We start from the raw sequence: 20448 nt of genomic DNA on the forward strand, positions 1-20448 counted from the left end.
ACTAACAAACAGAGTTGCAAAAAGTATTAGTTCTACAAAGTCTTGTAGAGCCTATCCTAATCTCCAAACCAGTGACAATAAGTTACACCACAATAAACAGTATTGAGAAAAAATTAATACATACAACTGTACAAATGATATCACATTAAGTCAATGCATATGTAAAATCTGTCCAATATAATTTAGATTTATTCCATTCTAACAACAACAGAAAAAAAGTCCAGACTTTGAAGAATTATTGCTTAACAGGTAGAGAACAAAATATTTTGTGTATGTCTTTTGCCAACAGCCTCTGTAAATATTCTGATCTTTATCATCAGGTAAGGACATAAAGAATTCTTTGTCAAAAGTGTAAAAGCTAAGACCTGGACAGTGTTTAAAAGGCCTTATAGATTTGGCTTCTTTAGATTCGTGGGATTAGATCTAGTAGACAAATACAAAGCCTGAAGAACTATGGATATAACTGTATAGGAGTCAGTGACCAAAACCATCCCCAAGCAAAAGAAATGCAAGAAGGCAAAGTGGTTGTCTGAAGAGGCCTTACAAATATCTGAGAAAAGAAGAAAAGCAAAAGACAAAGGAGAAAAGGAAAGAAATACCCAGCTGAATGCAGAGTTCCAGAGAAGAGTAAAAAGAGATTTTAAAAAAGTCTTCTTAAATGAACAATGCAAGGAAATAGAGGAAAACAATAGAATGGGAAAGACTCGCAATCTCTTCAGGAAAATTAGAGATAGCAAGGGAACATTTCATGTAAGGATGAGCACAATAAAGGACAGAAACAGCAAGGACTTAACAGAAGCAGAAAAGATAAAGAAGTGGCAAGAATACACAGAAGAACTATATGAAAAAGGAGTTAATAACCTGGATAACCATGATGGTGTGTTCACTCTCTTAGAGCCAGACATCCTGGAGTGTGAATTCAAGTGGGCCTTAGGAAGCATTACTACAAACAAAGATAGCAGAGGTGACGGAATATAAGCTGAGCTATTTCAAATCCTAAAAGATGATGCTATGAAAGTGCTCCAACCAATATGCCAGCAAATTTGGAAAATTCAGCAGTGCCCACAGGACTGGAGAAGGTCAGTTTTCATTCCAATCTCAAAGAAAGGCAATGCCAAAGAATGTTCAAACTACCATACAACTGCGTTCCTTTCACAGACTAGCAAGATAATGCTCAAAATCCTCTAAGATAGGCTTCAACAATACATGAACCAAGAACTTCCAGATGTTCAAGCTGGATTTAGAAAAGACAGAGGAACCAGGGATCAAATTGCCAACATTCACTGGATCACAGAAAAAAAGCAAGGAAGTTCCAATAAAACATCTACTTCTGCTTCTTTGACTACGCTAAAACTTTGACCAGTATGAATCACAACAAATTGTGGAAAATTCTTAAAGAGATGGGAATACCAGAGCACCTTACCCTCCACGTGAGAAACCCATTTATAGGTCAAGAAGCAACAGTTAAAACCAGACATGGAAATATGGACTGGTCCAAAACTCTGAAAGAAGTATGTCATGGCTTTATATTGTCACCCTGCTTATTTGACTTATATACAGAGTACACATGCAAAATGATGGGCTGAGTGACGCGGAAGTTGGAATCAAGATTGTTGGGAGAAATAACAACCTCAGATATACAGATGATATCACTCTAATGGCAGAAAGTGAAGAGGAACTAAAGAGCTTCTTGATGAGGGTGAAAGAGAAGAGTGAAAAAACTGGCTTAAAACTCAACATTCAAAAACTGAAGATCATGGCACCAAGTCCCATCACTTCATGGCAAATAGATGGGAGATAAGTGGAAACAGTGAGAGACTTCATTTTCCTGGGCTCCAAAATCACTGCAGACGGTGACTGCATCCATGAAAGTTAAAGATACTTGCACTTTGGAAGAAAAGATATGACAAACCTAGACAGTGTATTCAAAAGCAAAGACATATTTTGCCAACAAAGGTGTATATAGTCAAAACTATGGTTTTCCCAGTTGTCATGTATGGATGTGAAAGTTGGACCATAAAGAAGGCTGAGTGCTAAAGAATTTACCCTCTCAAATTCTGTGAAGAAGACTCTTGAGAATCCCTTGGACAGTAAAGACATCAAACCAGTCAATCCTAAAGGAAATCAACCCTGAATGTTCACTGAAAGCACTGATGATGAAGCTGAAGCTCCAATACTTTGGCCACCTGATGCAAAGAGATGACTCTGGAAAAGACACTGATGCTTGTAAAGATTGATGATAGAGGATGAAATGGTTGGATGGCATGAGTTTGAGCAAACTCTGAGAGACAGTTAAGGACAGGGAAGCATGGCGTGCAGCAGTCCATGGAGTCAAAGAGTCAGACATGACTTAGTGACTGATACATACAAATACAAATATACATACGAATACAAATATACATACAAATACAAATATCTTTGCTATGTACTTCTTTCTCGTCTCAATTTTATTGAGATATAATTGACATATAACTTTGTATAAGTTTAAGCCATACAACATGATGACTTCATACATGTACACATTGTAAAATGATGATCATATTAGGGTCATTAATACCTCCATTACCTCTCAAATTTACCATTTCTTCTTTTTTGGGGGGTGGGAGGTGAAAACATTTAAGGTCTAACTCTTTTAACAACTTTCAAAAATATAATACACCATTGTGAAGTTTAGTCATCATACTATACATTCGATCTCCAGAACATATTTTTCTTATACCTGGAAGTTTGTACACTTTTGCCAATATCTCCCCGTTTTCCCTATCCCTCAACCCCTGGTAATTATCATTCTATGTTTGTCTGACTTTGGCTTCTTTAGATTCCACATGTAAATAAGATCATATAATATCCATCTTTCTTTGACTTATTTTACTTATTATAGGGGCCTCAGGGTCCATCCACATTGTTGCAAATGTCAGCATTTTCCTCTCTCTCAGGGCTGAATAGTATCTGTGTGTATATTATTCATACAAACATATACATCTTTTTATCCATTTATCCTTAGACAAACAGGTTGTTTTCATTTCTTGACTACTGTGAATAATGCTGCAATGAACGGCAGATAGTTCTTTGACATAATGATTTCATTTTGGGGGGTAGACACCCCAAAGTAGGATTGCTGCATTATACAGTATTTTTATTTCCAGTTTTTTGAGGAACCACTGTACTGTTTCTTATAGCAGCTGTGGAATTTATATTTCCATCATTAGTGCACAAGCATCTCTCTTCTCCACATCCTCACCAACACTTATTTATTGTCTCAGATGTGAGGTGATATTTCACTGTGATTTTGATTTTAATTTCCCTGATGGTTAGTGATGTTGAGCATCTTTTCATGTAACCCTTGGCCATTTATTTGTCTCCTGTTCAGGCCCTCTCATCATTTTTAATTGAATTGTTTGTTTTTACGCTACTGAGCATCAGGTTACTTCTTAATATATAATAGGTGGTGTTTCCTTTAAAAACAGATAAAAAATTTTAAAGATTATGCTTAAACATTGATCTAGTTCCTTGTCTGAGTTTCCAATGACATCTGATGGTATTTATAAGAAAAAAATTGCATCATTTCCTTCAGTCTCTCAATATGCCAATAAGAGCTCCTTGACCTTCAACAACACTTTAGAAAGGGAATTATAACTTTTCATTTCTCATTGTGTCGGAGAAGGCAATGGCAACCCACTCCAGTACTCTTACCTGGAAAACCCCATGGACAGAGCAGCCTGGTAGGCTGCAGTCCATGGGGTTGCCAAGAGTCAGACACAACTGAGTGACTCCACTTTCACTTTTCACTTTCATGCACTGGAGAAGGAAATGGCAACCCACTCCAGTGTTCTTGCCTGGGGAATCCCAGGGACGGGGGAGCCTGGTGGGCTGCCGTCTATGGGGTCGCACAGAGTCAGACATGAGTGAAGCGACTTAGCAGCAGCATTTCTCATTGTGTAGTTAATAGGGTAATTAACAAGTTAGTCTTAAGCTTTCAAGGGCTGACTTAAGTTTCTTTCTTTAATGCCAACAAAGCTATTTCAATTGGATAAAAGCACAAAAAGTTCATTGTGAAAATGGAACAGGAGATTTTTTTTAAAATGCTTAATTGACAAATCACACTCATCGGTCATGCAAATATTATTTTCTACAAAATCTTTTTAAAATTAAACAAAAAGTAAAGCTATTTGTAAACTTGTTGAAATAGACATTATAAAATATTTTATCTATCAGTGCTTGATTATTTGAAATCATATTAATTTACACTTAAAATTTTTATCATATTTATGTTACAATATTCTTCCCCAATATTACAACTAATTCAAAGCTGTTTAAAATACTCCAAGGACAAAAATATTTAGCAGAATTAAAACTACTCAATGTGGAAGTTTAGACAACGAATATATATTTTTAATAAGTGATTAATAATTTTTGTCAATGTTAAATCATTCTATCTTTATTTAAAATTTTAGAATTTGTTTTTATCTATAAAATTATGACTTTATTATACTGACAAATTTGACTTAATATCAATTATTTTTCAAAATATAATTTGCATAATATTCAAGATTAGATGGATCAATGTTTCTCAAAAGTTTGTCACTAGAGCAGCAGCATGATCACTTGGGAACTTATTAGGTAAAAACTCTCAGGCCACATCCCACACCTACTAAATCAGAAGCTGGGAGTAAAGCCAGCAAGCAGTGTTTTAACACATTTCCCTAATGATTTTAATACACACTGAAGTTTGAGAACAACGAGACTAGGTTACGGTATAGGAAAAAACATCTCCCAAACCACAGCAATTGAACAGAACAAGATTTTATGTCACATAAAAGCAAGGTCTGCTATAGATCTAAATACTTTCCCAAGGCAGGTCTCTTTGATATTTTAGCTCAGTATTTTGAGATACTTCAAACAGTTCAGGTAATTAAATGCTTCCACCTAGAAATGAGGAACACTCCTGCCCACATTCCATCACCTAAAACAATCCATGCGGTCACACCTAAATCCAAGGATTAGGTGTGAGACTAAAATCTCTGTCTATAAATAGAGTTAGCCACATACTGATAAACATTAGTAATTCCTATCACAATTAGTTATGTGTCTTATTCCAATTGCAAGTCCTTGAGTACAACCCTAGAGTTACTGAGTAATAGCAGTTAGCTTAGTTTTAACAGTAGCCCTGGAAATTCCATTCAGTTCAGTCATTCAGTTGTGTCCGACTCTTTGCGACCCCATGAATCACAGCACGCCAGGCCTCCCTGTCCATCACCAACTCCCGGAGTTCATTCAAACTCATGTCCATCACGTCGGTGATGCCATCCAGCCATCTCATTCTCTGTCATCCCCTTCTCCTCCCGCCCCCAATCCTTCCCAGCATCAGAGTCTTTTCCAGTGAGTCAACTCTTTGCATGAGGTGTCCAAAGTATTGGAGTTTCAGCTTTAGCATCAGTCCTTCTAATGAACACCCAGGATCGAAATTCCATTACTTGATATCAATTAAATTTAAGAATCAGAGCTTTGGACTTTAATTTCAATATCTATTATATAATAAATTTTATTTTATCAAAAGGAAGATGACTGAGTTTACAGAAACTCAAGAATTTGTGATGAGTAAAATAATACTGCAAGGGAAGGTGTATATTAGTTTTGCATCATCATTAGCTTCCACTAACCAAAGTTCTGTGTATGACAGGATAGATTTAGTACATTTTTAATGTATTTATGCAAAAAATTCATTTCTCGAGGTTCATTTTGAATCACTGAAATACAAACAGAGTGGACACTGTGCCACCTCCAAATTGGAATAATTCTAAAATAATGATGCACAATTAGTCTGTCTAGAACTGGGGTTGTATAACTCTTTTTTGCTTTTCAAAATGTTTGTTTCTACAGAACTTTTCCCCCAAATATAGTTTATATACCTTATATTTAAAACAAGATAAACATTTACAGACTGTTGAATAGGAAACAAAAACTGTTTCAGAAGGCAGTCGTGTTCAACTGATGTACAATGAATATCATTGTTTTAACGCATTCAGGATCTCGATTTTTTAAAAAGTATTTCTGATACAGAACCAATTTATTTTAAATCAAGTATCTGATAAATATGCTATCTAGGTTGGTCATAACTTTCTTCCAAGGATCCATTACATCTTGCAGAACTGAATATGTCAAACTTACTTTTTTTTCTTCTTTCCCTGAAGTCTTACTACAATTATCAATGAATCCTATCACTATTTTAGGGGTCAATGCTACGGACCATGGGCTTCCCAGGTGACTTAGTGGTAAAGAATCTGCCTGCCAATGCAGGAGATGCAAGACGTGGGTTCGATCCCTGGGTCAGGAAGATCCCCTGGAGAAGGAAATGGCAACCCACTCCAGTATTCTTGCCTGGAGAATCCCATGGATGGAGAAGCCTTCCAGGCTACAGTCCATGGAGTCTCAAAGAGTCAGCCACGACTGAGCAAATGAGACCACAACACACTGGGCCATAACCACTACTAACTAACTCATATACAAATAAGCTTGTATGTGGGAAAGTCTGTACAATGAGTTATCTTTAAATAAATAACTTACCATTGCCAAGACATATGGAACATGTCATAAAGGAACATATACGTATGTAGCCATATAAGTACATATATACCTAAACACATATACACACATTGAAAAACGACAGATGTGATAAAAATCTCCTTCGGTTTTCAGTTTCTGAAAACACCCTTCTCTAAAGTAAAATTAAAAAAACAAACACACACAAAAAACCTTGCTTTACTTAAAATTCTTTATCTCTTTTCCCTTGGTTATTTTTTTACCTTCTTGCTTTTTACCTGAAACAGTCTTTCTTCAGACACTCCCATGACATATTTCCTCAGCTCATTCAAGTCCAAGCTCAAATTTCACTTTCTAAATATGACCTCTTCTGACAACGCAGCCTAACATTGCAACACTCCCTCTCTTATACTCCCTACATGCCTGCATTGCTTTATTTCTCTCCAGAACACATCACATGTGATCCTATATACAGACATATTTGTTATTATCACTCTACACTAGAGTGCAAACTCCACAAGGCAAAGAAGTTTTGTCTGTTTTGTTCACTCTTGTATCTCCAGTACCTAGAACAGCAGTGACACATAGTAAATATTTGATAATTACTTGTGACCTAAATAAAGAAATAAATTATTTTTAAAAAAGGAAGAAGCAGACAAATGATAAACATAAACTATTTAGAGCTCTTAGGCTAAGGAGAGTGTCACTTTGCTACATGGGTCATGTGAACATGTTGATAATTATACTACAAAATTGATGATAAACTATATTACCAAACCAACTCTTGCATCGTATGCACAAAGAATAGAATTATGAACTCATGTCAGGAAAAGTTAGGGATGGTTACTTCACAAATTTACTTCGTAAGAATATTTTAAGGTACACCTGGAGGTGGTGAATAGATCCCTGAAAGAGAAGAGCATAACAAGCCAAGAGAACAATTTGTGCACAGCAAAGAGATTTGACAGAACAGAGGATGATTGTTAAGGGTGAACTGCAATTATTCAGGAGAGCTGCAGCATAATAGTTGAGAAAGGAAAGACCAGGGAAAGAAAATCAGAGGCACGAGAGTGCCAACGAAGAAAGCCAGGCATGCCATGCTGTGGATCTAGAACTCATCTTTCCCAGAACCACCAAACAGCTTTATTCCTGGGCATGACAGCACCACACTGTCTTTTTAAAAAAGACTGTTTTGTCTGCATCAGAGATATGAAATTAAACAGAGGACAGAACATAGTCAAGGTGATTTAGAATAAGGATATTAACTAAGACAGCTGGTTGGGATGGAGGAAGAGGTAAATTTGAGAAATGTGAGATAAAAATGAGAGGTATTAAGTGATCAGTTAGAAATGAGGCCTGAGAGGACAAACAAGAATCTAGAACAACCACTAGGAATCTAGCTAGATGAAGACAGAAACCCAGGAGAAAAAGCAAGTTTGGGAATAAAGGCAATACATTTGTTTTTTGTTGTGCTGGGTGATATATCCACATAAAGATGACCAATGGGTGACTGGATCTTTGAGTAGGGCACTTGCCAGAAGCTATCAGAGGTGTCCCGTGGTGAGTCTATAGCATTCAGGCAAAGAAAGGCATGAGTCAGATGGAAGGCTTCAGGGAGAGTGAGGTAAACAAGTACAAAACAGGAAGCCTGGGAATAAAACCTTGAATGACATGAGCTTTTAAGGATCAGAGAAAGAAAAAAAGAGTTTAAGAGTATGAGAATGGGAATAAATGGCTGAAAAGAAGGAGATAACAAGGAGAGAATGATGGCACAGAGGCCAAACGAGGAGAATTTTACTCTTCCACTAAAGAAAGGAACAGTCAAAATTGTCAAGTACATCAGAAAGATAATTTAAGTGCTATCTTTCTCCTACACAGCATAGAGAGGGAGACAGATAAGACCAGAAAAAGGCTAGGAGAAAAGTAACTACCAAGATGCTTGTGCCAATATGTTCCAGATTTAAATATAGAACACCAGCAGTGTTTGGCCATCACCAGGAAATTATTCTCATTTTATGTTACTTTTTTGTTTATTTTCTAATACTGGCAAATATTACTGATCATTGTAGACACTGTAGACATACATGTGTATTTACTCCACTATTGGAAGAAATATGAAATCTACGATTGTTATGGATTAGAAATTGTATATTTGTCTTTTAGAGGTGGCATTCCTTTAAGATTTTAAAACAGAGAAAGAATTAGTTCTATGAACATGTTTAAAAATACTATCGTGTAGTCAAAGTTTAAAATAATATTCCAAATAATTTTGAGGCTTGCTTAAATAGGAATAAAGAACCTATGTTCATGCAGAACCCACTTGATGGAAGCATTAATATGCCATGCTATGTAATCACTTATACCCAAATAATTAGGTTTAACTCATAATTGCTAATTGTATTTCCACTTGGAACTAAAGAACTTGAAGGCTCTGTACTTAGAACAAATAACATATAATCAATCATCTTAGGATCAAATTATCCCAGTCCTTGAAATAAAATTAAATTTATTTGGTTATATGTTTCATAACAGCCTTCCCTGGAATTGTTATATTATTCAAAAGTTAGTAACTTCTAAAAACATATTTTTCACATTAGCACCTATTGAATTATTCAATTTTATTTATTCTATTTAAACAAAGGTACCCCCAAAATAAAATAATTTTTACTATTAACTGACTTCGTGCATGCATGCTGAGTCGTTTCAGTCATGTCCAACTCTTTGTGACCCTATGTCTGCAGCCCACCAGGCTCCTCTGTCCATGGGATTCTCCAGGCAAGAATACTGGAGTGGATTGCCATGTCCTTCTCCAGGGGATATTCCTGACCCAGGTATCAAACTGCTGTCTCCTGCCTCTCCTGCATCACAGGAGGATTTTCACCCACTGCGCTACCTGGGAAGCCACATTAATTGACTTCACATTTTTCTTAAACTAACTCTAATCACACACAGGAGTATCTAGAACATAGTCTATAAATAAAATTCATTCAAGTTAATAAAGTTAGTAAAGAAATCATTTCTGCTTTTGCTTAGGATAAAGGTCCTGACCTTTTTTCCTATACTCATATCATGAAATTAATCAGTTAAGTTTGTTAATGTTAACATTTAAAAAATTTACTGATTTTCCTCATTAATTAAAAAAATTTACATTCTCTCTCCTAAATTATTTTCAGGTTTATATGCATCTTCATGACTGCCTACTCAGTAGCATAACTCTGAACTTTTTGTACCATGACCCTGTTTTTTGTCAATTGTCTTCATTTCCTCCTATCACAAAGAAGTTCAAATGGAGAGCAGAGGAATGCCAAATGGGAGCATTATATGCCCATACTAAACTTCTATTTTTCAAGATGGATTTCTGTCTCCAATATAGCTGTATGATTCAAAGGTGCTTCAAGTTTAATGTGTTAAAAGTCAGGCTTATTATACCTTTTCCTGCATTTCTTTTTCTTGTTTTTCCTCTTTTAGGTAAATGTGCCACTGATTAGTAGTCCAGACCAGAAATGGAGTGGTCATTCTTACCGTCTCTCTCTCCATTCCTTCTCTGTTTACTTACATTCTAAGTCCTATAAGGTTGTATCTCCTAAATCTTCCCAGAATTCTATTTCAATATCTTTCCATCAAAAACTCTTTAATTGAGACTTATCTTTTTTTCAACTTGACTAATTCAGAAATTCTCTTGCTTCTGGTCTTATCCTATTTCCCTTATTATCTGAATAGGCCTAATGCATTCTCCACATTGTAATCAGAGAAACTACCAAAAGAAGTTCTGACTATGTCATTACTGTTCTTAAAATAGTGACAACAAAATTAACCAAATAAAAACATAATAACTATCATTATGTCACAATATTTAATAAAGTGAGTTCTGCAGTTGATAGCGTTGGGTCAAAAATACAGATCTACCATTTACTTGGGCTTTCTTGGTGGCTCAGTCTTTAAAGAATCTGCCTGCAATGTGGGTTCAAACCTGGGTTCAATCCCTGGGTTGGGAAGATCCCCTAGAGGAGGGCATGGCAACCCACTCCAGTATTCTTGCCTGAAGAATCCCCATGGGCAAAGGAGATTGGTGGGCTACAGTCCATGGGGTTGCAGAGTAGGACACAACTGAGCAACTAAGCACAGCACAACAATATTTACTTGCTGTGAAGCCCTGGGCAAATTATCTCAACTTTCTACATCTAAATATCATCATACTTTAAAATGTAGGACTGAAGATAATTTCTTTTTCTTAGAGTATAGTTAGGAATAAATGGAACACGGCACATGGCTTTTTGTGTGTGTGTGTGTGGCTGCCCTGGGTCTTTGGTTACCTCACGGACTTCCGTTGTTGCCCTGCGGCATGTGTGGGATTTTCATTCCCCGACCAGGGATCAAATTTGTGTCCCCTGAATTGGAAAGCAGATTTTCAACCCTGAACCACCAGGGAAGTCCCCAAGGCATTTCTACTGTTGACATTTTTAAGCTCCTGATAGGCTACATGGGAGCTATAAAGCACTTTGCATATCTCACTAATCATGACAACAGTCCCCTGATGTATGCATCATCTTCAATTTACAAATGTGTCAACTCGTGTCTTTAAAGTCAAGTAGCTTGCTGAAAATTACACAACATAACCAGGATTTCAATCCGCAGTCTAGTCTATGGATATCCCTCTCTCTGTGTCCTTTTTGATTGCCTCCGAAAGGTACTGACTGAGTGTCTGTCTGTCCCTGAGGCACTCGATGTTGTTTGAAAAGCAGGTTCACATCAGGCAGACATGACTGGTACTGCTGTAACATGCAAACTCCAAAGCATAGTAGCTAGGGAAAAGCTCTTTTTGATTTCTCCTACATTGGTCTTGTATACATTCTCCCTCATTCTTCCTCATCTTCCTTTTCCTGATGATCCATTGTAATGAAGTGCCTATAATTCCCTGACAAACTAGCTTTCCAGGCATTCTCACATTTACACGTTACACCCTTAAGCCCCTTCTCTAGTTGAAACATTTCTTCTTGTGCTTTATGATAATTTCAAAACTATCTCACCTTCTCCAAAATTCTCCTCTGCCTTTAAAACCTTTAAAGGCAGCTTTAAAACCTTCCACTCCCCTAAATTCTTTTATGTCTATATTCATCCCCTAAAATGTCACAATATTATTTTCTTGTCTCTATCTGCACTTGTTACACTATAATAGCATCCTGCTCACATGCTCTGTCTCCCCCTCACTCAACTCTGAGCACATGGAGACAAAGTTTTACCTATAATCCTATCTCTCATGCTGAACATAGCATCTGTACCTGGTAAACAGAAGATGCTTGATAATGATTGTTCAAATAAGTACACAAGTAAATATATTTTAACTGCTGTTAACATATAAGCACAATTCATTCCAGATTACTTATAAAATATTTGAAATGATAGGAGAAATCATGTCTATATATCTGAAAATTATTGTTGAATCTACCTATTCAATGGCAAAGTATTAAAAAGCTGTCAGACTAAGTAGACCTTGGACAGATGACTTAATCCATTGGAGCTTCTTTGTCTAAACAATGGATATGATAATACCTTTTCATGCATTCATTCCTTAAATATTGATTCAGGTATTTCCATTAGCCAGGTAATACTAGGTGCTAGTGATAGAATGGTGGGCAGCCTTAGGTTCCAAGCTATTCAAATTTGTATTTGATCTAGTGGAAAATTCAGCCAAGAAGAGTCATTTGTAATATAATGATGTTCTCATGGGGGAGGGTCACAGGTGAACCACAATGCTATGGGAATATGTTGAGGGAAACATATTCCTGCTTGGGAGCTGGGGTAAGGACAGCCTTTCTTTGTGACATCTAAGTCAAATGATACAAATGAATGTGCGGGTGCAAATACACAAGTGCATGTGTGTGGGTGTTTACTGGAGAGGAGGAGCAGGAGTCAGAAAGAGAGAAACAGGTGGACAGGACAGTATTTTTCAGAAACCAAAAGAAATTTAATGGCTCAATTTGAAAGACATAAGTGAAGGATTTAGACTCAAGTTTACACTCAAATATTGGAGAGGTACAGGAACTAGATCACATCAGGTCTTGTAAGACTTTCATAAAAGCTTTGACTTTATCCTTAGACCAAGAGAAACTATTAATAGGATAATGAGTCAGAATTGCATTTTTAAAAATTACTTTTTACTGGATTAGCAGGAACATCAGTTAGGAGGCTGTTAGTAATAATCCAGATGAAATATTTTGACTTAAGAATTAGTTAGAAAGCATGAAAGAAATGAACAGATTTGAGAGTTCTGAGATATAGAATTAAATAACCATCAGAACTTGACTGTGGGGCTGACGAAAGGTTGGAAACAAGGCAGAGGCTCAGGTTTCTGCCTTGGGCTACTGGTGGGCAGAAGAGCCAACTCCCAGAGGAAGCAAGGATAGTGAGCTGATAACCTATATCCCCAGAATTGTGTTGTTTTTATAGAATTGCTCTGAAGATTGTCAGAGTTTATGTACAATAGCAGCTACCTATGCCTAGTGCATCATAGCTGTTTTCTGTAGTCATTTCAACTTCCTTCTTCTCTTTTCCAAAGTTGTACCAGTAATTTAGTAACAAAACTGGGACTAGAATCCCAGGCTTCTGTTTACCAGTTCAGAGTTCTTTGTTAATGGGCTGCTGATCTATAAACAAAGATGAAACACAGGAATTTTAAAGCAAATATTCACAACTTATCTTGGAATTGCTTACAAGCTGAGAGCTATCCAACTTATTTTTAGTTTATATTTAAAATGAATCATATGTTCCAAAATGACTGACAGAAACACAGTTTTGTTTCTGAAGCCAATTCTTTTCCATCATTTTGGACATCATTCAGAGCTATAACAGACTTTCAGGGTGTTTAAAAGCATTCATCCATGACAACAACAAATGCTAATTATCATAAAAAATAAACAGCTCCTGTTAACATCGTTCTAAGAATTTCTCCTACTCCAGCACTATATTTCATCTATCATCCCATCTGTTTTGGGGGTGGGAACAAAGACTGGATGAAAGTATAATTATCATGTATCAAACTGGACAACACAACAAAATAGAAATGAATATAAATGAGAGGAAGAGCACACATAATAAATCTGGAAAGGGAAAAAAGAAACATAAATAAAATGCACACTTCATGCTGCAATGAACAGCAGATATGTTAAGTCCATAATGAAGTTAATAATGTTTATCTCATTGGGTATAAGGTGGAGGTTCTCCCATTTCAGTTCACAGCCCTAGCTGTCACCACATTTTCTCCCACATGATCAAATAGTCATCTTGTTCAATTGGGAAGTTTACAAATTTTCTCTGCTGAGTTCTGTTGTTAAAATTCCACCTTGAGACTTTTAAACATACCCAAACAAACAAAAAAAAGCCTACTTCTATATATGTATGAACACATTTCAAAGAGAATCTTCTATGTATCTTTGAGTCAGCTCTAGTCTCCTAAAAAAAAATCAAGAATAGCAAAGTTCTCAAAAGTCTGTTAAATTAAAGGGAAGAGCACACATAATACAGAGGTTACAGAGCTAATTATTTCACTACAAATAATACTAAAAACATGAGTAATTTCATGTCCTCAGTTAGAAACTAGAAACTCAAGAAGGGCCAGGAGTCTGTTTCTTTTATTGGCATATACTCACACCTGGTATTGTCCCTGGCATATAGCAGATGTTTAATTAAAATTTGTTGGATAAAATATTGCATAAAATGAAGCATTAAAATGCTTTTTCTCCCCTCAGATGATTTTTAAGGATACCTATTCTATGAATAATCCTGTAATGACTCTTAGCATTCATATTGAAATATCAAAGACTTTTGGAATATGTAAGTATTGATATCATATTCAAGTGTTAGTTGTGGTAAAGTTTCTTTTAAATAGTAACTTAAACTTTTTAAATAAGCTTAATCTCAGGTCAAGTTTCCATTAAAATCTATATATCTAATTAACTGACTATATATATATGTGTGTGTGTGTTTAAATTCATCTCAATTAAGTAAATACTTAGAATAATACTCAAGCAAAAGATCAATTATATATGAAACACTGCTTTGCCAAACTATGATGTGACTTTGATTACAAATCTTTTTATCCCTTTATTCAATCACTCAAGAACCACATATATGAAATAAAAATGTCAAACCCATATGCATACAAACAGAATAGTAAGAAAAGGTGGTATATCGTAAACATTTCAGACATTTGCCAACTTTCTTTCTACTATGAGGGGCTTGAAGATAATAAATAAGTAAAAAATATCACATCTAACATACATATATATGTATTATATATGTGTGTATGTACCATGTGTATGTGCATGTACATATGAGGATATATAATAGTCAGAGTTCACCTGCATTATAACAGGAAGGAAAGGGGAAGTAAATAAGCAGAGATTCACAATGAATTTATATTCATATTATGAATATTTCTATATATGACCCGGAGAAGGCAATGGCAACCCACTCCAGTACTCTTGCCTGGAAAATCCCATGGACGGAGGAGCCTGCTAGGATGCAGTCCGTGGGGTCGCGAAGAGTCAGACACGACTGCAACTTCACTTTCACTTTTCACTTTCATGCACTGGAGAAGGAAATGGCAACCCACTCCAGTGTTCTTGCCTGGAGAATCCCAGGGATGCTGGAGCCTGGTGGGCTGCCGTCTATGGGGTCGCACAGAGTCGGACACGACTGAAATGACTTAGCAGTAGCAGCAGCAGCATATATGACCATTCATAAACATAAGAGGAGCTTTCCAGGTGGCACTAGTGGTAAAGAGACTGCCTCGTTTTGCCTGGTGAATCCCATGGATGGAGAAGCTTGGCAAGCTACGGTCGATAGGGTTGCACAGAGTTGCACACGACTGAAGTGACTTAGCACACATGCAAACGTAAGTGGAACAATTTGCAACTGAGCTAGCCCTGGAAAATCATGTTATACATGCTCAGAGAAACCATTCACATAGAGCTTGCCATTCATAATTTGCCATATATAACTTTATCAATGACAGAAAATAATGATTTAGAATAAAACAATGCAATAAATTTAGTAACTATTTTAAGATAAAAAACACATCAAAGGTATTTAGGTTATTTCAGGAATTTAAGTATTCTTTCTAAAGTTAAGTTTTAAATAAAAATTTTACTTTTTTTTAATAAAAAATGCAAAATTACACGTGTGTGTGCAAGCATGTGCTCTGTTGTGTCTGACTCTTTGTGACCCAGTGGACTGTAGCTGCCAGGTTCCTCTGCCTATGGAATTTTCCTGGCAAGAATATTAGAATGGGTTTCCATTTCCTACTCCACGGAATCTTCCTGACCCAAGGATCACACTGTGCCTCTTGTCTCTTGTGTCTCCTGCACTGATTGGCAGATTCTTTACCACTGTGCCACCTGGGAAAAGCTCACAAAATTACACTATTAATGTATATATAGACTTACTCTTTCTTATCCCATTATTTAAAAAATTTCAAATTATTTACATTGTTTCTCCAACCCTGTAACTCCCTGTTTCTCTGTTCTCTTGGGAGAGCTCCTATCTGTCAGCTCATAGATAGTTAACTTTATTGGCAAATGGATTAATTTCTGCACATACTTCTAAATACTGCATTCATAAAGTGTGCTTCAGGTGTATTTGTAGAGAATTTAATTTCAAATGAATTTCATTTTTGATGTAAACATAAAGGCATAGTGAAATGTCTTTGAATAAAATAAGCATAAGATATTAAGAAGAGGTGGCAAGAATACACAGAAGAAATGTACAAAAAAGATCTTCATGACCAAGATAAGTACAATGGCGTGATCACTCACCTGGAGCCAGACATCTTGGAATGTGAAGTCAAGTGGGCCTTAGAGAGCATCACTACGAACAAAGCTAGTAGAGGTGATGGAATTCCAGTTGAGCTATTTCAAATCATGAAAGATGATGCTGTGAAAGATGATGCTTCACTCAATATGCCAGCAAATTTGGAAAACTCATCACTGGCCAAAAACTGGAAAAGGTCATTCTTCATTCCAATCCCAAAGAAAGGCAATGCCAAAGAATGTTGAAACTACTGCACAATTGCACTCATCTCACACGCTAGTAAAGTCATGCTCAAAATTCTCCAAGCCAGGCTTCAGCAATATGTGAACCGTGAACTTCCAGATGTTCAAGCACGTTTTAGAAAAGGCAGAGGAACCAGAGATCAAATTGCCAACATCCGCTGGATCATGGAGAAAGCAAGAGAGTTCCAGAAAAACATCTATTTCTGCTTCATTGACTATGCCAAAGCCTTTGACTGTGTGGATCACAATAAACTGTGGAAAATTCTGAAAGAGATGGGAATACCAGACCACCTGACCTGCCTCTTGAGAAACCTGTATGCAGGTCAGGAAGCAACAGTCAGAACTGTACATGGAACAACAGACTGGTTCCAAATAGGAAAAGGAGTACGTCAAGGCTGTATATTGTCACCTTGCTTATTTAACTTATATGCAGAGTACATCATGAGGAACGCTGGGCTGGAAGAAGCACCAGCTGGAATCAAGATTACTGGGAGAAATATCAATAACCTCAGATATGCAGATGACACTACCCTTATGGCAGAAAGTGAAGAGGAACTCAAAAGCCTCTTGATGAAAGTGAAAGAGGAGAGTGAAAAGGTTGGCTTGAAGCTCAACATTCAGAAAACAAAGATCATGGCATCTGGTCCCATCATTTCATGGGAAATAGATGGAAAAACAGTGGAAACAGTGTCAGGCTTTATTTTTTTGGGCTCCAAAATCACTGCAGATGCTGATTGCAGCCATGAAATTAAAAGACGCTTGCTCCTTGGAAGGAAAGTTATGACCAACCTAGATAGCATATTACAAAGCAGAGACATTACTTTGCCAACCAAGGTCCGTCTAGTCAAGGCAATGGTTTTTCCCGTGGTCATGTATGGATGTGAGAGTTGGACTGTGAAGAAAGCTGATCGCCGAAGAATTGATGCTTTTGAACTGTGGTGTTGGAGAAGACTCTTGAGAGTCCCTTATACTGCAAGGAGATCCAACCAGTCCATTCTAAAGGAGATCAGTCCTGGGTGTTCATTGGAGGGACTGATGCTAAAGCTGAAACTCCAATACTTTGGCCACCTCATGCGACGAGTTGACTCACTGGAAACGACTCTGATGCTGGGAAAGGTTGGGGGCGGGAGGAGAAGGGGACGACGGAGAATGAGATGGCTGTATGGCATCACCGACTCTGTGGACATGAGTTTGAATGTAGTCCGGGAGTTGGTGATGGACAGGGAGGCCTGGCGTGCTGTGATTTATGGGGTCGCGGAGAGTCGGACACGACTGAGCGACTGATCTGATCTGATCTGATTTAGACCCTTGATAAACATCTTAATGTGAAAGTTCTTATCACTAGGTAATAGTCAAAAGTTTATAGTTTCTTCACCAATATAACTTCCAAGGAAATTATTACTTTATTTTACTTTTTACTTTCTTTATATTTCTGAGACTTTATTTGATATTTCAAGATAACCATTCATATATAAAATAACATGCATTACAACAAAAAGCACAGACAAGCTCTAGCCAGCAAATATTCATTTAAAGACACAAAAATAAATACCATGAGAGTGACTAAACTGAACTGAAGCCCTCATGTATGCATATATACAGTTCCCAAAACTCTTAAGAATTTCAATGGGTATTTTAACATGCTATACAGATAGAAAGGTTATTATTTTTCATATACATTCTTTGCACACAAATAATTACAGAAAATGTTAAGGCAAAATTCTGAATTTCTTTATTTCTCTAGATTTGTTGATAAGTTTCAGTGACAGCTCATTATAAGACTTTACTTTGGGAAAATACATTGAAACTGGTAGAAAAAAATTGTTTGAATAAATGTTTCAATATGATATTTCATACTATCTCTATCCTTCATCCAATACTATAGCTCACAGTAACTTATCATTCCCAGAACAAACGTGCTTATTTTACACATACACAGGAAAAAAAATGTATGATTTAGTTGTTCTTTATTTGGATATATGTAATTAGTGTTTGATTACAAATGTTTTTCTATCCCTTAATTTTAAAACAAAAAATAATAATACAGCAAGAATCTCAAATGAGTTTCAGAAAATTATCTATATTTAAAGCATAGCCCCAAAGGCTACTGATTTTTTCTTACCAGTGCTGTCATCATAGACAACTGTGACAGTTTTCCACTTGAAGAACTGCACCAGGTCCAAAATGGCACGGCTGAGTGAAGAGAAGTCTGGGTAGAGACTGACATAGAAGGAATCTTTGTTGTCTGACACCTGGTGCTTCCAGCGGGTCTGGATGTGGGGAACCCCCAGAGCATTGCAGATAGACTGAACTGCATTTGCTGAAGAGCTGTGTGAAGGCCCGAAGATGGCAGCCACCCCAAGAGACAGCTGATCACAGGCTGCAGAGGAGACAGAAGTCTGTCAGTAATGAGAGGAGATGCTAGTGAGCCAACAGTGTCACATTATCATTGCCCCAAAGGCATCATCCTGAAGGATGATTTGTTTGCCCTTAATATAACATCTACATCTAGCTGATTTTACATTTTGCCTAACTCCAGATATTCTGTTTGTTAGAAGGGAAATTCACCCTGACATCTACAGCCTAATGTTCAAATATAATAACTCTATAAATAATGTCAAGGGAGGAGAGGGGGAAGGAGAAAGAGGGAGAATATTTTAGAATTTAAGGGGTGAATACTCATTTTTCAAAAATACTTCATATCCAGGGGATACTTCAGGGAAATACTTCAAATTAGGGGAATAAAGTGTTCCTTCCCAAATTCACTGGTCATCCTCTACAATTTCAAATTCTGAAACAGAATCTATCTATTTTTCATACCCCATCTGAAAAGCTATGGATGGGCACATAGTTTAGTATCTGCAATATCTGATGATATACGTCAAGCTGTGCATACAAATGCCCATACAAAACCTGACATGAGTCACAGAGGGTGATTTCATAGGGATTAATCTCATTGAGTAGGAAGAACATCAAAGCATTTAATTAAATACAGAAATATTTAGTCATCTTTATTTATTTGGCTTTTGGATACTGTAAGACTTTTATGATGCACTAAATTAGTTTTAAGTTTATATTTTTGTATAGAAAATTTTATTCACATAAATAATAATTATAGTAATTAAGAGACACATAAACAAATTAGAAGGTATTCAGACAGGAATAGCAAAACTGTGACAGGACTTTAAATTGTGTAAAGCAACTGGTAAGTCTGGTTCTAGAAAGTCAATAATTACTGCAAATATGAAACTAATCTTTAAATACATGAAGAATCTGATCTGTGAAAGAGGCTAAATTTTATTTCTTTTGACTGGAAAAGGAAGAATTAGGGCAAATGTATAGAAGTGTCTCATGAATTCTGACACAATTTAAGAGAAGAAATGTTCAAATGTGGAAGTCTGTTCCAAGAGGCAACAGTCTGTCTATCCCTGAAAATATATAAGGATGACTAAAATATTTAATAGATGACTGTTGTTACTGGGATTTAGGGATCAATTAGATTTTCAGTCTTAATCCTTTCAAAAGAGTTTGTCATTCTACTGTGCAAAATTTACTGATTTTTCCTTCAAAGATTTTGCCACATAAAATGCAATTTGATGGATAGATTCTTAAGCACAGAGATATTTAATAAATAAATTTTAGTTAGAAAAAAAAGCAGCACATTTGTTTAATCTTTTTTCAAAAATTCAATTTGGTATAAATATATAGTTTTTGAATACATATAGATTCTTACTTTTAAAGTAATAATCAGAATTCTGAATCAGTAGAAACTTTGGAGCCTCAAGTTTTTCACTCACATAAATTTTAATTCACATACATTGAAAATAAAAGATCTTCCTTCTCTAGATTTTTGACAAGT

The 20448-nt window shown here is 36.3% G+C and overlaps 1 protein-coding gene across 2 annotated transcripts in view; it reads right to left on the bottom strand.

The window, feature by feature from the left end:
• Nucleotides 1-20448, bottom strand: part of GRIK2 (glutamate ionotropic receptor kainate type subunit 2) — a 772190-nt gene that overhangs the window by 453900 nt on the left and 297842 nt on the right. For both annotated transcript variants that reach the window (XM_055433591.2, XM_088840933.1), the window contains exon 3: nt 18712-18969. In XM_055433591.2, coding sequence (XP_055289566.1) covers nt 18712-18969 — 258 coding nt within the window. The remainder of the gene's footprint in view (nt 1-18711; nt 18970-20448) is intronic.

The sequence above is a fragment of the Moschus berezovskii genome, chromosome 10 (assembly GCF_049115385.1).
Source record: "Moschus berezovskii isolate FMDL1 chromosome 10, NW_MosBer_1.0, whole genome shotgun sequence".
NCBI classification, from domain to species: domain Eukaryota; kingdom Metazoa; phylum Chordata; class Mammalia; order Artiodactyla; family Moschidae; genus Moschus; species Moschus berezovskii.